General features: G+C 44.2%; 1 protein-coding gene and 1 long non-coding RNA gene across 2 annotated transcripts in view; one reads left to right on the top strand and one right to left on the bottom strand.

The window, feature by feature from the left end:
- TENM2 (teneurin transmembrane protein 2) overlaps positions 1-18666 on the top strand; it is a 1056669-nt gene that overhangs the window by 1000604 nt on the left and 37399 nt on the right. The window contains exons 24-25 of the mRNA XM_010863352.1: positions 866-1041; positions 2491-2726. Of these exons, the coding sequence (XP_010861654.1) occupies positions 866-1041; positions 2491-2726 (412 nt within the window). The remainder of the gene's footprint in view (positions 1-865; positions 1042-2490; positions 2727-18666) is intronic.
- LOC105005377 lies at positions 4029-6516 on the bottom strand. Its single transcript, XR_827313.1, has 3 exons — positions 6285-6516; positions 5568-5720; positions 4029-4122 (listed from the first exon to the last, which is right to left on the bottom strand). It is a non-coding gene; the product is annotated as an uncharacterized LOC105005377 (long non-coding RNA).

The following is an 18666-nucleotide window of genomic DNA, read 5'->3' on the forward strand; positions in this document are numbered from 1 at the left end:
TCTTTGTCTTGCTCCTGATCTTAGAGTAAAAATGGTCAGATTTTACCACTGTGTCTGAGGTTAGCTATGGTCTGTCTTTTCATCTTGAGACATGTTCCCTCTATATCCACTTCGTTGAGGGTTTTCTTGTCAATGTTTTTTTGCATCTATTGAGATGATAATATGGTATTTCACATGGAATGATTTGCTGATGTGAACCATCTTTGCAGTCCCTAGAATAACTCCCACTTGATCATGGCGTCTGAGCCTCTTACTGTACTGTTGAATTTGATTTGCTAATATTTTGTTGAGGATGCTTGCATTTATGTTTAGAGACACTGAATTGTAATTTTGTTTTCTGGCAGTGTCCATGTATATGGCTTTGGTATCAGGGTAATGCCAGCGTTATAAAAGGACTTTGGTGTTATTCCTTCCTGTTTATTTTTTGGAAGAGTTTGAAAAGGACTGGTATTAATTCTTCTTTGCATATTCAGTAGAACTCACCAGGAAGCCAGCCAGGTGATCCTGGACTTCTGTTTGGTGGGAGGCTTTGATTCATGAGTCAGTCTCCTTACTCCTCATTGGTCTATTCAGATTTTCTTGTTCATTCATTAGTCCTTTACTTTGTGGAGCCCAAATTAAAGAGCATAAAGGAGCTGTTCTCACTAACTTGGGAAAGCATAAGTAGTATGTTGTTAGGTAAATGGGTGGGTAGTAGAAAGCACCACCATTTCCCAGGGCAGGCGGGTGTGCTGCACCACCCGGCCACCCCCCCTTCCCCCTCTCTCCTTTTCTAGCCCCATGAGTCTATCCATTGTGGGGTTCTGAGTTTTGAGGAAGTCTTCAGCCCCAGGAACTGCTTCTCATCAGTGTATCTCTTCTCCAGCTATGACCACGAGGGCCGCCTCACCAACGTGACACGCCCCACGGGGGTGGTGACCAGCCTACACCGGGAAATGGAGAAGTCCATCACTATCGACATTGAGAACTCCAACCGTGATGACGATGTCACCGTCATTACCAACCTGTCTTCGGTGGAGGCCTCCTACACAGTGGTACAAGGTAAGTCCCTCACTCATCACCATCCTACTCACACCCTCACCCTTGACGCAGCCAAGGCCAGAGGCAGGTGTGAGTTACCAAGCCTGGGAGGACTTCCTAGCACCCCTCAGCTTGCAGTTTTAGCCCATAGCAAACTAACTCTATAAGACATCCACGTTATAGAAAAGGATTTCATCAGATGCAGGAGAATGTCCTTTTCCATTCCCACTTCTCTGTCACCAGCACTCCCTACTCACCCAACAAACACAGCTACCTCCTCAAAGGTGGTTTTAGTCTCATTCTGTCTACTAAACATTTGTGTGATGAGTCCATTGTCCTCAAGTCACAGAGCCCTTTAGCAGTCTCTTGCCCAGACCGTAAAGGTCTCTGACCGGCTTGTAGTTTCTCTTGCTGTTCAACATGACGCACACTCCAGGACAAGCACGGGGCCTGGCAAGAAAAGGAATTGTGCAGATTAATTTTTCTTTTAATTAAGATAGACTGTCGGTGGGCTAGCCCGTTGTCAGAGGATAAAAGTGTCCCATGGCAGATAAATGGTGACATTTCTGGACTATTATCCCATGACAGAGCCTGTTTCTATGACTCTATTTCTTCTCTGCCAGATGATTAATGATGTAGATTTTTGTCTTTCTGCGTGATGGCTGCAGTCGCAGGAGTGACAGGTCCCCACTTGCTTGCTACCCCCAAAAGTTAGCATCTCGGAGGCCAGCCCAGCTGGACTCTGCCCAAATAATCAGGAAGCAACTTATCCATAAGAAGAGTCTCAGAGTCACATTTCCTACCTGGAACTTTTTGATAAGGGAAAAGGTCAGAAGTCTGATGGACGAGTGTAGATTCCATTTGGGCAGATAAACACACATTATCAGCACCCACTGGCTCAGTCTCTCTCTTGCTATTTGAGGCTCCTCAGATTTGTCTCGTGTGGAGGTGGCATCATGGTAGAGTCAGCAGCAAGGAGATGAGGGGCAGGAAGGCTGCTGCTTCTTGAAGACTCTTAGACTTGATTTGCAGTGGATCTGACCCATGGTAAACCATCAGCCTCAGGTTAGATGGTAGGGGAAAGGAAACAAAATTACATCTGTTTTCATTTATTTTTTTCCATTTCAGCTAAAATATATATGTTAAAGATCAGGGATTTGATTGACATGAATTGTGTAGGCAAGATACATCTTTAAATGTACTACTATTAATAGTCTTCAGTGAGTAGAAGAAAACTATCACAGCATAATTATTTCTAGAATGCCACATATTAATAATGTTTTTCTTTCCACGGATCAGTAGCATCTCTGCTACTCACCTTAACATTGCACGTGTGCTAATTGAAGGCAGCCTTAGCCTGACAGCTGCAAAGTACCATGGAAACCTACAAAAATAGGGGTTCCGTTCTCTCATGACTAGCAGCATGGATAATTTATTTCCCTCTCCCTGCCCCCACTTCCATTTCTCCAGATCAAGTGCGGAACAGCTACCAGCTCTGCAACAACGGGACCCTGCGGGTGATGTACGCCAATGGGATGGGCGTGAGCTTCCACAGTGAGCCCCACGTGCTTGCGGGCACCATCACCCCCACCATCGGGCGCTGCAATATCTCCCTGCCCATGGAGAATGGCCTCAACTCCATTGAGTGGCGCCTAAGAAAGGAACAGATTAAAGGCAAAGTTACCATCTTTGGCAGGAAGCTCCGGGTAAGTCGTCCCACCCAACTTGTCCCCACAAAGTGGCAGGGTACACCCCCTTTCCTCAGGAGCTGAGGCCCTCTCCCAAGCCTCCATGGCTCCTTTCTTCCCTGGAAGAAACACGTGAGTCGCATCCCTCGGGGACTTAGGTCTCAGGGAGAATGTTCTGCATTTTCTAGGATGGAAAAGGTGGGGATTTACCTTCAGCTGAAAGTAGAGATTCCCTTTGGTGTTCTTTTCACACTTGCCATTTTCTCTGTCACCTTTCACTGTTTGGCCAACTTAACAAATGAGCTGGTGCCTATGCCCTACTGTGTGCTTTGCTAAATAAGTTTTATAACACACTCTCTAGGCGCAAGGAGTTGACAGTCTGGTAGAACAGATGAACTCAGGATAATCCAGTGGGTTGAGCGAGAAGCTGGAGGAGCATCCAGGGCTTGGTGGGATCACAGAGGAGGAGCTCTTATCCACCCTGCAGGCATCAGGGAAGGCTTCCTAAGAGGAAGTAACAAGCAAGCTGCAGCAAGAAGTTTTAACCAACTCTAGCTTCCGCAGACTAGGTAACTCACCACAAGTTACAGCTTTTAAAACCAATATATAACATTCATGGAGGACTTTTATGATGCAAACACGACATTAAATGCTTTGCTTTTATTATCTTACTTTCCAATGGAGGTAGGTATTATTTCCATTTTTCAGATGAGAAAACATGGGCTCTGGGGAGCTAAGTAACCAATTCCAGGGTACAATGGTTTGAAAATGCCAAGGACAGAACTCAGCCCCAGTTCTCTCTTTCTGTCTCACGTGCTAGGATTCTTAGCCAATAGGCTTCACAACTCCTGATTCCATCAACAGTCATCCAGATAGCCTGGGTCCTGCTCTGGTCATTTACATGGCGTGAAGAGGGACGGGTTCTTACCTTCATGCTCACTGGGAACATCTTTGGGATCTCAGTCTTTGTCAAATTCAACACCTATTTATTGAACACCTAACGAGGAGCCAGGCACTGTGGACACACTGGAGCTATACCGCACAAGATCCCTGCCCTCTTACAGCCAGCAGGTGAGGCAGCAGACAGTAAACCAACTAACAGATAAAACATCATTGTAGATCAAGATACTCACAAGGAAGATGGTAAACAATGTGATGCTGCAGGGCTTCACAAATGCTTTGGAATTCCTGAGCTCAGAAGGCTCACCCCCAAAAAAACCTGGGTCATAACTGCTACTGTGTTATTGGCTTGAAATCCAGCCAGCCCAGGTGACTCCCTGCAGAACAGGCCACTCCATGTTAAGATTCTACCTTTGTTTAGTTGGAGTTTAATTCTCCACATTAGGTTATCAGCAGTCGCCCATGTTTTTCTTCCTCTGCTGGTATCTGTAGAGTTGCAAGCTGCAGTATCTTCCTAAAGACAAAAATGAAATGAGATTAGTAACTAAATCCTTAATGACTGGATTTCAGGGCTGTATAATTGATTTTTGATACACTGCACTGTAGAAGTTGATTAGGAGTAGTAATCATGCCTTTTCTCTGATAAGTCAGTGATGCATTTTGACTGAGTTTTTGAAATAAAGATAAATGCAGCCCTCAAATAAAATGGCCATAATCCCAACTCCGAATATTAAAAGTCGTAATAATGGTACTCGTGGTAATTAGCAGAAGTTAGGCACGCAAGTCTTATAACTGAATTTCTGCCAGGGTTAGATTTGCTGGCATCATGTTTATGCAAATCGAAACACAGCTTTATCTATCAACACCTCAACATTTAATTGTCTGGTGTTAGTTCCTGTAACAATAATCACATATCCATTTAGCTCTCTTAAATGAAAATCACTATGAGATTATAACAGGTTGAGTGGACTGAAAATGTAATTTGAAAATGAGGGAGAAAGCCTGGAATTTATTTGCATCTCATTTATTTTAATTCAATTCATAAATTGTTTAGTGAATGAAATAAAAGCAACTCCTGGAAATTGCTGGGGAGCCGTTGGGAGAAGGTAGAGGAGGAAGGTGGAGTGGCAAGTGCGAGTCACGTGATGTTGTGAGCTGTCAACGAGGCCAGGATGTCAAGAAGGGGGCACGCCACTGTATCAGTCGGGGGAGGATGAGCTATGATCGGTTAACAAATGGGCACAGATAAGCCCTGAAAGTGGGGGCTTAATGAACATGGCTAGATGTGGCAGGCATCACTGCCATTCCCCCTGGTGAGAACACAGTGGGGTGACTTCAACTTAACTGCAAGGAAGCCTAGGAAATGGTGTCTTTATACAAGCCTAAGAAGAAAATGAAAGGAGATTTGGTGACCACATAGCAGGGTCCCTGCCCTCCAGCTCAGGGCTGAGAGATGCTTCACAGAAGAGTTGGAATCCGTTCTACAGAGCAGGAGGAATTAGCCAGGCAAAGATTATCAGCAAGGGGTGATCAAAGCGTCGCTTGTGAAAAGGCAAAGAGGTTTCTGCCCCCACCCCCCCTCAAAAAAAGGAATGGCATTTCAGAAAACTAACTCAGTGTGGCTGGAGAGAAAGGTCTGTGTTATACTGTGAGACAGGGTGAGTTGGTCAGGGTTAGGATGGGAAGGGAATGAAGGGCATATTTTGCTAGGGTGGGGGTGCTGCTGCTCCGGGGTTTGGTTGGCAGAGTGACGTGTTGGGATTTGTCGTGTTAGAAAGACCTCTCAGGCTTCCTTGGGTACAGAGGAAGATAAATCAGATGGGGGCAGGATAGGAGGAGGGGGTAATTCGAACAAGAAACAAAATCCCTAGCAGAGAAGACAGAGGGAGACCTGAGCGCTACTTAGCACACACAGTTAATGGGATTTGGCAGCTAGCAGGGTGGCTATATCAGGCTCACCTTTAAGGGGCCGTTTGCGTGATCAGGTAGACTGGGAAGCCAAGGAGTCCTCCAGACTTCAAGGACTAGCCTGCCAGGCTCTGTTGTGGGACAGAGGCTGGGGCCTGAACCCTGAGACAGAGATGTGCGATTCCGGCAGCCCCAGCCCTGGCTCTTGGAGAGGGAAGAAACTGAATGAACTGTCACATGCTACCACCGAACCAGCACCATTCCATCGTTGCTCCCCACCCCCGTGGATCTGTTTGCATTGATGCAAACAGCCTGACCTTTCCCAGGGGCTGGCCCACTCCTGAGAGTCTGGCCAGTTGAGCAGTGAGGGCCAAAGGCTCTGAGCATCCCTGGAGTTCAGAACCCCCAGAATGGTCCCCAGTGAAAGTCTAACCCACCTAGGTACCTGCTTCTTCCAGCTTTCCAGCTAAGGGCATCTCTCAGGGGAGGGATGCACCAGCAGCCCTTACCTACAGGTTGAAGTTAAAATGGTGGCTGGATGGACCATGGCCATTCCCTTCCACCAAAAGCTTTATGGCTTTTTTACTTGGGCCAAATCTCGAGCAGTTGTTGCTGCCTAGACTCAAAGTGGAGAAGACTTTTCCTTCTGCCTCCCAAGGATTGCTCCAGGAATCTCTTTTGAAAACTTCCTCCTGCCTCCAGCCCTCACCACCCATCACTCTTCCCTGTTTCCTCTGACCTTCTCACAAAGCTATTACATCAGGGTACCTTGTAAGCTCTATGGGCATGAGGACCATCTCACGGCTATATCCCTGATGACATGTGATGGGCATGTAGGCAGTGGGTGATGAAGATATGATGACCACGCGCCCTTAAAAGGCTCCTCCGTGGAATGTGCATAGTCCATAAATGCGTCTGTCAGGAATCTTTCCACTGCAAGAAATAGGACATGTACTCAAATGAGCTGTTAAAAAGGGCATGCGTTGTGCGTGGCCTTGCTTCTCCCCACCAGTGACTTCACCAGCTCAAACGATACCATCACGTTGACATCTTTCTCCCGGACCCCTTCCATCTCTTATCAGTGTTTCCCTTGATACTTAGGCTCATTTACCCCTACCTTCAACTGGTGATCTCTTCACACTGGGGAGGTCAGGCAGGCTTGGCTAAAGATGACTCCAGGCTGCTATTAGCTCAGCTTAGTGACCCAGAGGGACGAGAAAGGGATCTGTTACAGAATTAAAAACCAAAATCCCTTTGAAGCCCTCTGAAGGGCCTGCCACAGCTGGAATGGCAGTCACAGCCCTGGGCCAGTCCCACTGCTCCGGGAGGGGGCAGGGGGGTCTGTACACAGCTGGGTCACGTGTACCACATGACGGATGGCTCAGGAAAAACTTCTAGATGGGGAAACCTCAAAGAAAGGGGGCGCTGCTCCCAAAGAAGGAAGAGATGGTTACATCACACTCACACACCCCCTGTCTAGTCTTCCTCGTCCATCCTTCCAAAGCCTAATCATAAAACACACTTCTGGTCCCGAGGACTTGTTCATGCTTTAATGCCTCTCCCCTCCAGCAAGACTTCTTTCTATACTTTTGGAAGAGAGAACTGAAACCAACTCCTCCTGTTACGATTTAAAACTTCTGCTCTTTGCTAAGACAGGCTTACTGCATGATTCTCTCTGATAAGGAAGGCATATAACCACCCTCTAGGATATCTCCTCCTGATTATGATTTACACAGAGATTGCAAAAGCACGAAACAGCTACATGTGTAGGTAGCAGAACAAAAGGAAAATTGCTGCCAAGATAATCTTCCATCATGATATTGGTATTAGTGTTATTAGTATTCCCAGAAGGAGTGGGAGTTAGTAATTTTGTTTTGGTTTCTGTATAATTAGTATGACATTGCAATTACACGTTGGCTTGTGTTACTTTTACTTTTGTGGCAAATGACAGTGACACGGGAACAAGGTGGGAGGCAGATGTGCATGTGTGCCTGTGAACACACACACGTGAACTCAGTTCCGCGTGGGTCCCACTCTGGTAGGTCTGCTCACCTACAGTGTCATCACAAAAGCCTGAGCTTTATCCGCCCTTCCTGCCCCAGTGCATTCACTTTGCACCAACCCATGTTTTCTCCCCCCACCACCCCAAGCACCTATTATGTTCCTGGCACTGTATTAGGCACTGAGGATATATTAGTGAACAGACAAGACACTCAGTTCTGAGCAGAGCTTGTACAGACAGAACTTGCTACAAACATTACATTAGCTTAAATAATATATAATTAGAAGGATAAGCCTCTGCAAATATATTCAATAATATATCCCCAAACAAGCATTACTTTTGGATTACTTGCTGTTTTGATTGGTGTGATAGAAAAGTAAAAATACCCTCATGGAGCTTATACTGTAGCAAGGGGAAAACAGACAGTAATCAAATTAACTACAAATAATGTAAAGAAATGGTGATGGATGCTGTGAGAGAACATGGTTGAGATAACAGGGCATATCTGATTGAGGTTAAGGCCACACAAAGAAAATGGCATTTGGGGTAAGAAATGAATGAAGAGTAGGAATTTTCCAGTAATGGAATGGGAAGAAAGCCTTCTGGGTTAAGCTACCAGCACATCCAAAGACCCTGAGGCAGAAAAGACTGTTGCTTGTTATCTGAGCAGAAGATGAGGCAGAAGGGCTAGAGCTAATTAGCTGGGGGTGGTGAGGTCAAGGGATTGGGACCTTATTGTGCTGGTAAGGATCTTGGAAGGGCTTCCCAGGTGACTCAGTGGTAAGGAATCCACCTGCCAAGCAGGAGACGCGGGTTTGATCCTAGAGTCGGAAAGGTCCCCTGGAGGAGGAAATGGCAACCCGCTTCAGTATTCTTGACTGGGAAATCCCATGGACAGAGGAGCCTGGTGGACTACAGTCTATGGGCGTCACAAAAGAGTTGGACATGACTTAGTGACTATAGAAATATAGAAGTCCCCACCAGACGTACCCACTGTTGAATGCAAAGGAGCATTCATCCATAGGCTGCACCGTCTTCCTTTCTTCTTAGAGGCTAAAGAGACGTACAGCATACTTGACATCCAGAAGTTCAGGTTGAAGGATGACAAGTACAAGCCCCATTCAGGTCATCTAGGCTGAACCTCCACATCAGACGCCTCTCCTCTCTGCCACATGCCTCCCCAGGGACCACCTGCCTCCACCAGGATACCCGAAGCATCAGAAGTGAAGTTCTCTGACACCTGAGCGGGGCCCCTGCTAACCACCCAAGCTCTCACTTCCTGACCACCCCATCTGGAATATTCTCCCTAACCCACCTCCTGCCCTCACCTGTTGAACTCTCATACTTTGGGACCCCAACCCCACCGCCGAGGCAGCACTTTCTCTGGGCTGCTGTCCTTGTCGGCTCAGTTCTGAGTCTGTGTCCCTTCTCCATTCCATATACGCTCACAACCACACAAGTGTTCCACTGGCGGTTTGTGTGTCTTTATCCTCCTCTGACCTGTAAGTTCACAAGGGCAGGGGCCCTAACTGTTCTGCTCTATTTTAAGTATTGATCACATCAACAAGCATACATAGTAGGTGCTCAGGAAATGCTCAGTGAATGGATGTGATTTTAAATTGACATCCTGAAAATCCACCCCCTCCCATCTGTGTTTATTCCGGGACTCCAGGGTTCCTCCCAGAATGACTACCACTGTTTAGAATGAAAACAGCCTTTCAGATATTTGGAGGTCACAAGTGTCCTGCTCACATTTTCTTGTCTCAGTTTTTCACATTAGAGCCTTAGATCTAACATGCTTATACCCAATCTAATTCAGTCCCCTTACTCACAAATGCTTGTCGAGCACCAAGCACTTTCCAAAAAATAGAGACCCTGAGAAACTTAAGCTAAAGCCTCTACCCACCAGAAGTTCACAGGCCATGACAGGTAAGGAAACCACGGCATGACCAGGGAAGGGTCTACTTTATAATGACAAAAACGATCCGTATCAACAATGCAGCTCAGATCCGGGTCTCTTCCACCTTTCCACCTCACCGCCATCCAAAATAGCACATCATCACCAAATCATGTTTGCTTGGGGAATACATTATTTAATGTGTTTGCAGAGGCTTAACCTTCTAATTATGCATTATTTAAGCTAATATTAAATTGATAGCAAGTTGTTCTGTCTGCTCCAGCCCTGATCCCAACATAGCACAGAGTCATGTTGTATGGGAGCTGGGGAGGGCTGCTTTTTAAATCCTAGAGGACTGACCCAGAAAGGAAATGAAGATGTCATCCAGGCCAGGCTTCTCCTCTGGGTGGGTGAACAGCTCAACTCTCCAGGCGGGGAGTTCTGCTTTTCAACGCTGCCAGACAAGGAGACTCTCTCCCCCTCCTCCCTCACGAATCTTTTCAGGGTTTCCCAGACTTAAAGCAGAAGAGGCAAGGGTTCTGCTCTAAGTCTAACTGAGGTCTCTCCTCCTGTGCTTCAGTGCCACTTCCGGGAGGGGACCCAGCTCAGTGTTAATTTCTTCTTTGCAGTTTCTCAATTCACCGGCTCCCCACGCTGCCCCTCAAGCTAAGTTAGAGTCATCCGTTATGGGCCCAGCAGGGCCATTTTGACGACAGCGTTTCCTTTTCTCGGGGTTTTTTACGAGCCTCCTTGTGACAGGCGTGTGCTTGGTGAGATCAAAACATTCTGGAGGGAGATTCCACATGGGGAAACTACCTCCCAAAGTCTGCCCTCTGCAAAAATAAAAGCCACGCTAAGTAGCTGAGTTTTATTAACTGGGGAAGCCAGGCTGAGGAAAATGCCCGATAATTAAAAATAATGGCTTCCTTGGAAACACAAAATTGTATTAATTTAAAAATTGGTTTCTCAATCACTGAATACCTACCGAGCTGGCTGGGAAGGGAATTGTGCTGATTCTGGCAGTGAAAATAATTCAAAATAACTTTTATGTTCTCCAGGAAGCCTCAAGGTTAATTTAAATATTGTTAGATGGGTAATTTAATTCGGAATAAGAGAGCGGTGTGGCTAAGTGAAAACTCCCGCACACTCTGAAGATGAGGCGGGGCAGGTGCCCACGATGAGCTGAGCATGCTTGTCAGACTCCCCACGATTTTGACCCCTACAGCCCAGACACCTCCTCTTTAGCAAAGGGACCCTCACAATTCAAGATGTTTGATTAGATGATGTGGCTGGCCCAGACTCCTTGGCTCTGCTTCCAGTGAATTTATCACACTTAATTATTAGAAGGATTGGATAATTTTATAGAAATTACACATTTCCAAAGTTAATCTCAGCAGTATCACCAAGGTGGGAATGCAGGTCATTCCTGACTGCTCTGCCCTTACAAGCACAGCAGCTAACAAGGCACCACTGAGAGCATTCTACAACTCAGGGTGAGGCTGAGGCAACTCCCAACACACGCACCACAGAGGGAAAGACAGATACATCAGAAGGGTCAGGGGTGCAGCTGCCCACAGACCACATTGCCCCTCCCCCAGCTGGCACAGCTCCACTAGTGGAAAAAGCAAGCTCATGGGAGGCATTCAGGGCCCCCGCCCCCACCCCAGCAATGTGAGTTGCTTTGTCAGAGCCACTACACCTGTATCGTCCCACAGGCCTGCAAGGGAGTCTGCAGGGCTCAACCACTGGGAATCGGACTTGATGGGGGAAATGGGGAGGGGCCTGCAACAACCCACACTCACCAAGTGTGGTTGGTGACACCAAGTCCCTGCCTGCAGCACCCAGGTAGTAATCCCGTCTGGCAGCTTTGCTCAGCTGCAGAACCAAGTCTGACCAGGGAACTCACCTGGGTGCAAGTCAGGTCCTCAAATGAGGGGTGTTTTGCCAGCCCTGGAGCCCGATCTGCCCACCTCCCTCTCCAAGGCATGGAAGCCCAACAGTGCTCAAGCCAGGAGGCAGGCAGGCAGAGCGGATGGGCCCCAGAGCACAGTCTGTGTCAGGCATGGAGACTTCCCCTGCTATGCCAAGACAGGGATAGTTCATCCACAGTCCCATTGCTGCTAAGTGGAGCTCTCAGCTCCTGCAAACCAGAAAAACCTCTTCAGAAAACGTGGGAGGTGCCTGAAGCGGACCCACCCCACACACACACAGCATCCAGGCAGGGGAGCAGATCATAGGCCTGCCAGCTGCTGAGTGTGGCTCCCACCCAGACTGGCCAGGGTCACTGCCAGGAACACATAGAGAATGGACTGCACAGCAATCTCAAGCAGAGAGATGGGAAGGCTGAGCTGATAGCCTGTAGAGCAGAGCCAGTGGCCCTATTTGAGCAGGGAGCTTGGGGCAAGAGTTGGTTTGGATCAAGACCACAAACGAATAGCCTTACAAACCTTGGAGCTAGTTCTTCCACTGTGCCCAAGCAGGGAAACTAATGTGTAGCCCTACCCAGTGCTGACTACAGGCTTCATCCCACCCAACCAAGGAAACTAACCAGAGCCCTGCTTATAGTGGCACTTGAACAGAAAGACTCCGTGGCTTTTCCCATCTGCAGAGCAAAACCAGTAGCCCCATCTGGACAGGGAATTCAGTATATACACTTCCCAAATTCAAATCCCACGACAAAAAGCCACGCAGCCCTTGGATTCCATTCTGCTGCCTGACTAGGACAAGGACGCTACCTACTGCTGAGTATAGTAACCTGGCCCAATGGTCTAAAAAGCCTGACCAGAGAACCTAGGCAACTGCAGAGCCTATACTATGCCCTCCCTTAGGCAGGAAACTGAGATAAGAGTCCTGTCCAACTGTTCGCAGTCAGCAACACACCCTCTCACCCCTGGCCTCAGGCAGTTATCTTACTCAAAAACAGATCCTAATATCAAGCCCTGCCTGCTCAAAGACTTTATCAGTAGATACATCCAGAAACCAAAACTGAGCTAACTGGTGAAGAATTATCTCTACCAAAGCAAACCTATAAAGTCTAGAAGAGAGACCACTTACTTCGTTGCACAGATACCACCATGGGCAATGAAAAACCAGAAAAATATGACACCACCAAAGGAAACTAAGAGAGCTTCAATAACTGACCCTATTTAAATGAAGATCTGTGAGCTGTCAGCCAAAGAATTCAGAATAGTCCTCTTAAAGAACTCTAGTGAACTGCAAGAGCACACAAATGAGGAAAACAACTATTGAACACAAGTTGAGCAAAAATAGAAACCATGAAAAAAACTAAAAAAAATACAATAACCAAACTGAAGAAGTCAATAAAGCACTTCAAAAGCAGAATCAACACAGAAGAAAAATCAGCAACCTGGATGATAAGGCAGTTGAAATTATTCAGAGGAACAAAAACAAAACAGAAAAACAGTGATGAAAGGCTTTGCACTTATCCACCCCACCCTAGCTCCTGCACAAAGAATATTTGCATTACAGAAATTCCTGAAGACAAAGAGAAAAGAACAGAAAGTATATTGAAAGCAACAATGGCTGAAATTTTTATAAATCAAAAAAAAGGGAAATGGACATCCAGATCAATTAGGCTCAAAGGACCCCAAATAGCTTGAACCCAAATAGGGCTACACTGAGACACATTACAATTAAAATCTTCAAAAGTCGGTCCCCCACCGTTCCCACCATGGTGTCAGAACCAGGGTCAGTGTGGAGAGCCCTTCATCCTGGGACATGGGGCGCGGCGGGAAAAGTGGCCGCCCCGTCACCCGTCACACACTGCATGTTCGTGAGGAACCTGGTGCTAAATCATTCGTAGACCTGCTTCTGGGTCGGGGTTTCACCCTTGCTGTAATCTACTGAAAGTCAGCCCGCCACACAAATTTGTAAAAGAAAAAGAAATTTTAAATTTAAAAAAAAGAATTTTTTTTCTTTTAAAAGAAGAAAAAATGTCAAAAGTCTAAGATAAAGAAAGTTGAGAGCAGCAGGACAAAAAAAAAGACATCCCATACAAAAGAACCCCCATGAGACTATCAACAGGTTTCTCACCAGAAACTTCAGGCTAGGAGAAATGGGATGATATACTCAAAATCTTGAAAGGAAAAAACTTTAAACCAAAAACTCTATACCCAGCAAAACCATCCTTCAGAAATGAAGGAAGGATAAAGACTCATGAACAAACAAAAGCAAGGTGTTTGTCCCCATTAGACCTGCCTTACAAAAGTGATAAAGGGAGTTCTTTGAGTAGAAATAAAAGGACACTCACCAGCATCGTAAAAATGAAGAAAGTAAAGCTCACTTGTAATGATAAAGGTATGGTCAAAGTTAGATTATGTAATATGGTAAGAGTGTGATGTAATTCACGTACAACTCTAGTTATAAGTTAAAAAGCTAACATAATAGAAATACTCATAACTAATCTGTTATTAGGTATGTAATCTTAAAAATATGTAAACCATAACACCAGAAACTAAAATGGGAAAAGTTAAGGTGTAAATTTGAGGAGTTACATTGAAGTTTTTATCAATTTAAAATAGAATATTATAATTTTAAGATATTTTATGTAAGCCTAGTGGTAACCACAATAGAAACACCTGTAGTAATTACACAAAGAACATGATAAAGAAGTCAAAGAACACTCGTGCCAAAAGACATCAAAACACACCCAAAAAAAGACAGCAGGTTATGAAAAAAAGGAACAATGCATCTACCAAAGGCCAGAAGATGAACAAAATTGCAGTAGTAAATCCTTACCTATCAATAATCACTTTAAACATAAACATTAAATTCTCTAATTAAAAGACATAGAATGGCTAATTTTTTAAAAATCCAACAATATGCTGCCTTATATGAAACTCACGTTAGCCTTAAAGGCATGTATAGACTGAGAGTGAAGAGGTGGAAAAAGATAGTACACCAAAAAATAATCCCCCCCAAAAAAGGGGTAGCTGTACTCATATCAAACGAAAGACTTTAAAAATAGTTTAAAACAACAACAAAGAAGGTCATTATATACTAATAAAGAGGTCAATTCATTAAAGAAAATACAATTATAAATATTTATATACCAAACACTGGAACATCTAAATACATAAAACAAAAACTGAACTAAAAGGAGAAATAAGCAGCAATTCAATAATAGTGGGGAATCTTACTATCCCACTTTCAACAAATGGATGCATCATTCAGACACAGAATTAATAAGAAAACATCAGATTTGAACAGCAGTATAGATAGATATAATAGACCTAACAGACACACCGAGCGTGCTGTCTGACAGCAGCAGAATACACAGTCTTCACGTGCACATGGAACATTTTCTAAGATAAACCATATGTTGGGGCACCAAACAAGTCATAACAAATTCAAAAAAACTAAAATCATAGCAGGTATCATCTCTGACCAGAGTAGTATGAAACTAGAAATCAATAATAGGAGGAGAACTAGAAAATTTACAAATACATGGAAATTTTAAAACACAATCCTGAAAAACCAGTGGATCAAAGAGAAACTAAAGAGGAAATTTAAAAGAATCTTGAGTCAAATGGAAATGCAATATACCAAACCTTATGGGATGCAGCAAAAGCAGTTCTAAGATGGAAGTTCACATCAACACCACCTATACTAGGAAGCAAGAAAGCTCCTAAAGAAACAGTCTGGAGGTGGAGACAGAGTAGAGTAGGAAGACATGAGCTCACCTCTTCCTATGAAAACACCAAAAATACAACTAACTGCTGAACAACCATCCTCAAAAAAATACTGGAACCTACCAAAAAAGATATCCTGTATCCGAAAACAAAAAAGCCACAAGAAGATGGTAGGAGGACGCAATCACTAAAATCAAGTCCATACCCACCTGGTAAAGTGAAAAGTGAAAGTGTTATTCACTCAGTCATGTCTGACTCTTTGTGACCCTATGGACTGTAGCCCATCAGGCTCCTTTGTCCATAGGATTCTCCAGGCAAGAATACTGGAGTGGGTTGCCATTCCCTTCTCCAGGAGATCTTCCCAACCCAGGGATTGAACCCAAGTCTTCTGCATTGCAGGCAGGTTCTTTACATCTGAGCCACCAAGGAAGTCCACTCACCTGGTAGATGACCCACAAACTGGAAAATAATTATATTGCAGAGGTTCTCCCACAGGAGTGAGTGTGTGCCAGGACCCAGGGAAAAAAAGCAGTGACCTCACTCACGGAAGCCTGGTCATAGAATACCTACCTGCTGGTATTGGAGAGCCTTCTGCAAACAAAGGGGGAGGCTTTGGCTCACTGCAGGGAAAAAGACACTGGCAGCAGTAGTTCTGGGGAGCACTCATTGGTGTGAGCTCTCCTGGAGGCTGGCATTTTCTCACCAAGTAAAACTGTCACTGTTGCAGATGACATGATACTATACATAGAAAATCTTAAAGTTCCCACCAGAAAACTACTGGAGCTCATCAAAGAATTCAGTAAAGTTTCAGGACACAAAATTACTACACAGTAATCTGTTGCATTTCTATACATTAACAAAGATAAGGGAAATTAAACAATTTATCATATCAAAAAGAATAAAATACCTAGGAATAAACTTACATAAGGAGGCAAAATACTTCTATTCTGAAAACTGTAAGACACTGATGAAAGAAATCAAAGATGACACAAACAGATGGAAAGATATACCATGTTCTTGGATTGGGAGGATCAATATTGTCAAAATGACTGTACTACCCAAGGCAATCTACAGGGTCAATGCAATCCCTATCAAATTACCAATGGCATTTTTCACAGAACTAGAACAAAATTCTTAAAATTTGTGTGGAGGTGCAAAAGACCTCAAATAGCCAAAGTAATCTTGAGAAAGAAACACAGAGCTGGAGGAGTCAGACTCTCTGACTTCAGACTATATTCCAAAGCTACAGTCATCAAAAGAGTATTGTGCTGGCAGAAAAACAAAAATACAGCTCAATGGAACAGGATAGAAAACTCAGAGGTAAATCCATGCACCTGTGGTCAGTTAATCTATTGATAAAGAAGACAAGACTATGCGATGAAGAAAAGACAGTCTCTTCAATAAATGGTGCTGGGAAAACTGAACAGCTACATATTAAAAAAAATTAAATTAGAACATTCTTTAACACCATACAAGAAAAGAAATTCAAAATGAATTAAAGACCTAAATGTAAGACTAGACAGTATAAAACTCTTAAAGGAAAACATAGAAAGAACACATTTTAACATACATCAGAGCAATAGCTTCTTCAATCTGTCTCCTAGAGTAATGGAAATAAAAACAAAAATAAATGGGACCTAATTAAACTCAAAAGCTTTTGCACAGCAAGGGAAACCATAAGCAAAACAAAAAGACAACCCATACAACAGAAGAAAATGTTTGCAAACAATGTGACAGACAAGGAATTAATATGCAAAGTCTACAAATAGTTCATGTGGTTCAAAATCAGAAAAATTTAAAAATAAATGGACAGAAGACCTAAATAGACATTTCTCCAAAGAATACATACACATAGCCAAGAAGCACATGAAATGATGCTCAAAATGACTTAATAGTTCAGTTCAGTCGCTCAGTCGTGTCCAACTCTTTGCGACCCCATGAATCGCAGCACGCCAGGCCTCCCTGTCCATCACCATCTCCCGGAGTTCACTCAGACTCACATCCATCAAGTCGGTGATGCCATCCAGCCATCTCATCCTCTGTCATCCCCTTCTCCTCCTGCTGCCAGTCCCTCCCAGCATCAGAGTCTTTTCCAATGAGTCAACTCTTCGTGTGAGGTGCCCAAAGTACTGGAGTTTCAGCTTCAGCATCATTCCTTCCAAAGAAATCCCAGGGCTGATCTCCTTCAGAATGGACTGGTTGGATCTCCTTGCAGTCCAAGGGACTCCCAAGAGTCTTCTCCAACACCACAGTTCAAAAGCATCAATTCTTCGGCGCTCAGCCTTCTTCACAGTCCAACTCTCACATCCATACATGACCACTGGAAAAACCATAGCCTTGACTAGATGGACCTTTGTTGGCAAAGTAATGTCTCTGCTTTTGAATATGCTATCTAGGTTGGTCATAACTTTCCTTCCAAGGAGTAAGCGTCTTTTAATTTCATGGCTACAATCACCATCTGCAGTGATTTTGGAGCCCCCAAAAATAAAGTCTGACACTGTTTCCACTGTTTCCCCACCTACACCAGTGAGAATGATCACCATCAAAAAGTCTACAAACAATAAATACTGAAGAGAGTGTGGAGAAAAGGGAACCTTCCTACACTGTTAATGGAAGGTAAATTAGTACCATCTCTATGGAGAAAAATGTAGAGATTCCTTTTAAAAACTAAAAACAAAACTACCATATGGCCCAGCAATCCCACTCCTGGGCATATATCTGGAGAAAACCATGATTCAAAAGGATATATGCCACCCTAGTGTTCACTGCAGTGCTGTTTACAATAGTCAAGACATGGAAGCAACCTAAATGTCCATTGACACAGAAGGAATGGATAAAGAAGATGTGGTACATATCTATAATGGAATATTACTCAGTCATTTAAAAGAACAAAATAATGCCATTTGCTGCAACGTGGATGAGCCTGGAGATTATCATACTAATTGAAATGTCAGACAAAGAAAAATATCATATAATATTGCCTATATGTGGAGTCTAACAAAATTATACAAATGAACTTATTTACAAATAAGTTCACAGACTTAGAAAACAAGCTTATGGTTACCAAAGGTGAAATGTAGGGGACAAATTTGGAGTCTGGAATTGATATATACACACCACTATATTTAAAATAGATAACCTACTGTACAGCACAAGAAGCACAAGCTGGAATCAAGATTGCCGGGAGAAATATCAATAACCCAGATATGCAGATGACACCACCCTTATGGCAGAAAGTGAAGAGGAACTAAAAAGCCTCTTGATGAAAGTGAAAGAGGAGAGTGAAAAAGTTGGCTTAAAGCTCAACATTCAGAAAACAAAGATCATGGCATCCGGTCCCATCACTTCATGGGAAATAGATGGGGAAACAGTGGAAACAGTGTCAGACTTTATTTTTGGGGGCTCCAAAATCACTGCAGATGGTGACTGCAGCCATGAAATTAAAAGACGCTTACTCCTTGGAAGGAAAGTTATGACCAACCTAGATAACATATTGAAAAGCAGAGACGTTACTTTGCCAACAAAGGTCCGTCTAGTCAAGGCTATGGTTTTTCCAGTGGTCATGTATGGATGCGAGAGTTGGACTGTGAAGAAGGCTGA

This window comes from Bison bison, unplaced genomic scaffold, assembly GCF_000754665.1.
Source record: "Bison bison bison isolate TAMUID 2011002044 unplaced genomic scaffold, Bison_UMD1.0 scf7180017864490, whole genome shotgun sequence".
In the NCBI taxonomy this organism is placed as follows: Eukaryota; Metazoa; Chordata; class Mammalia; order Artiodactyla; family Bovidae; genus Bison; species Bison bison.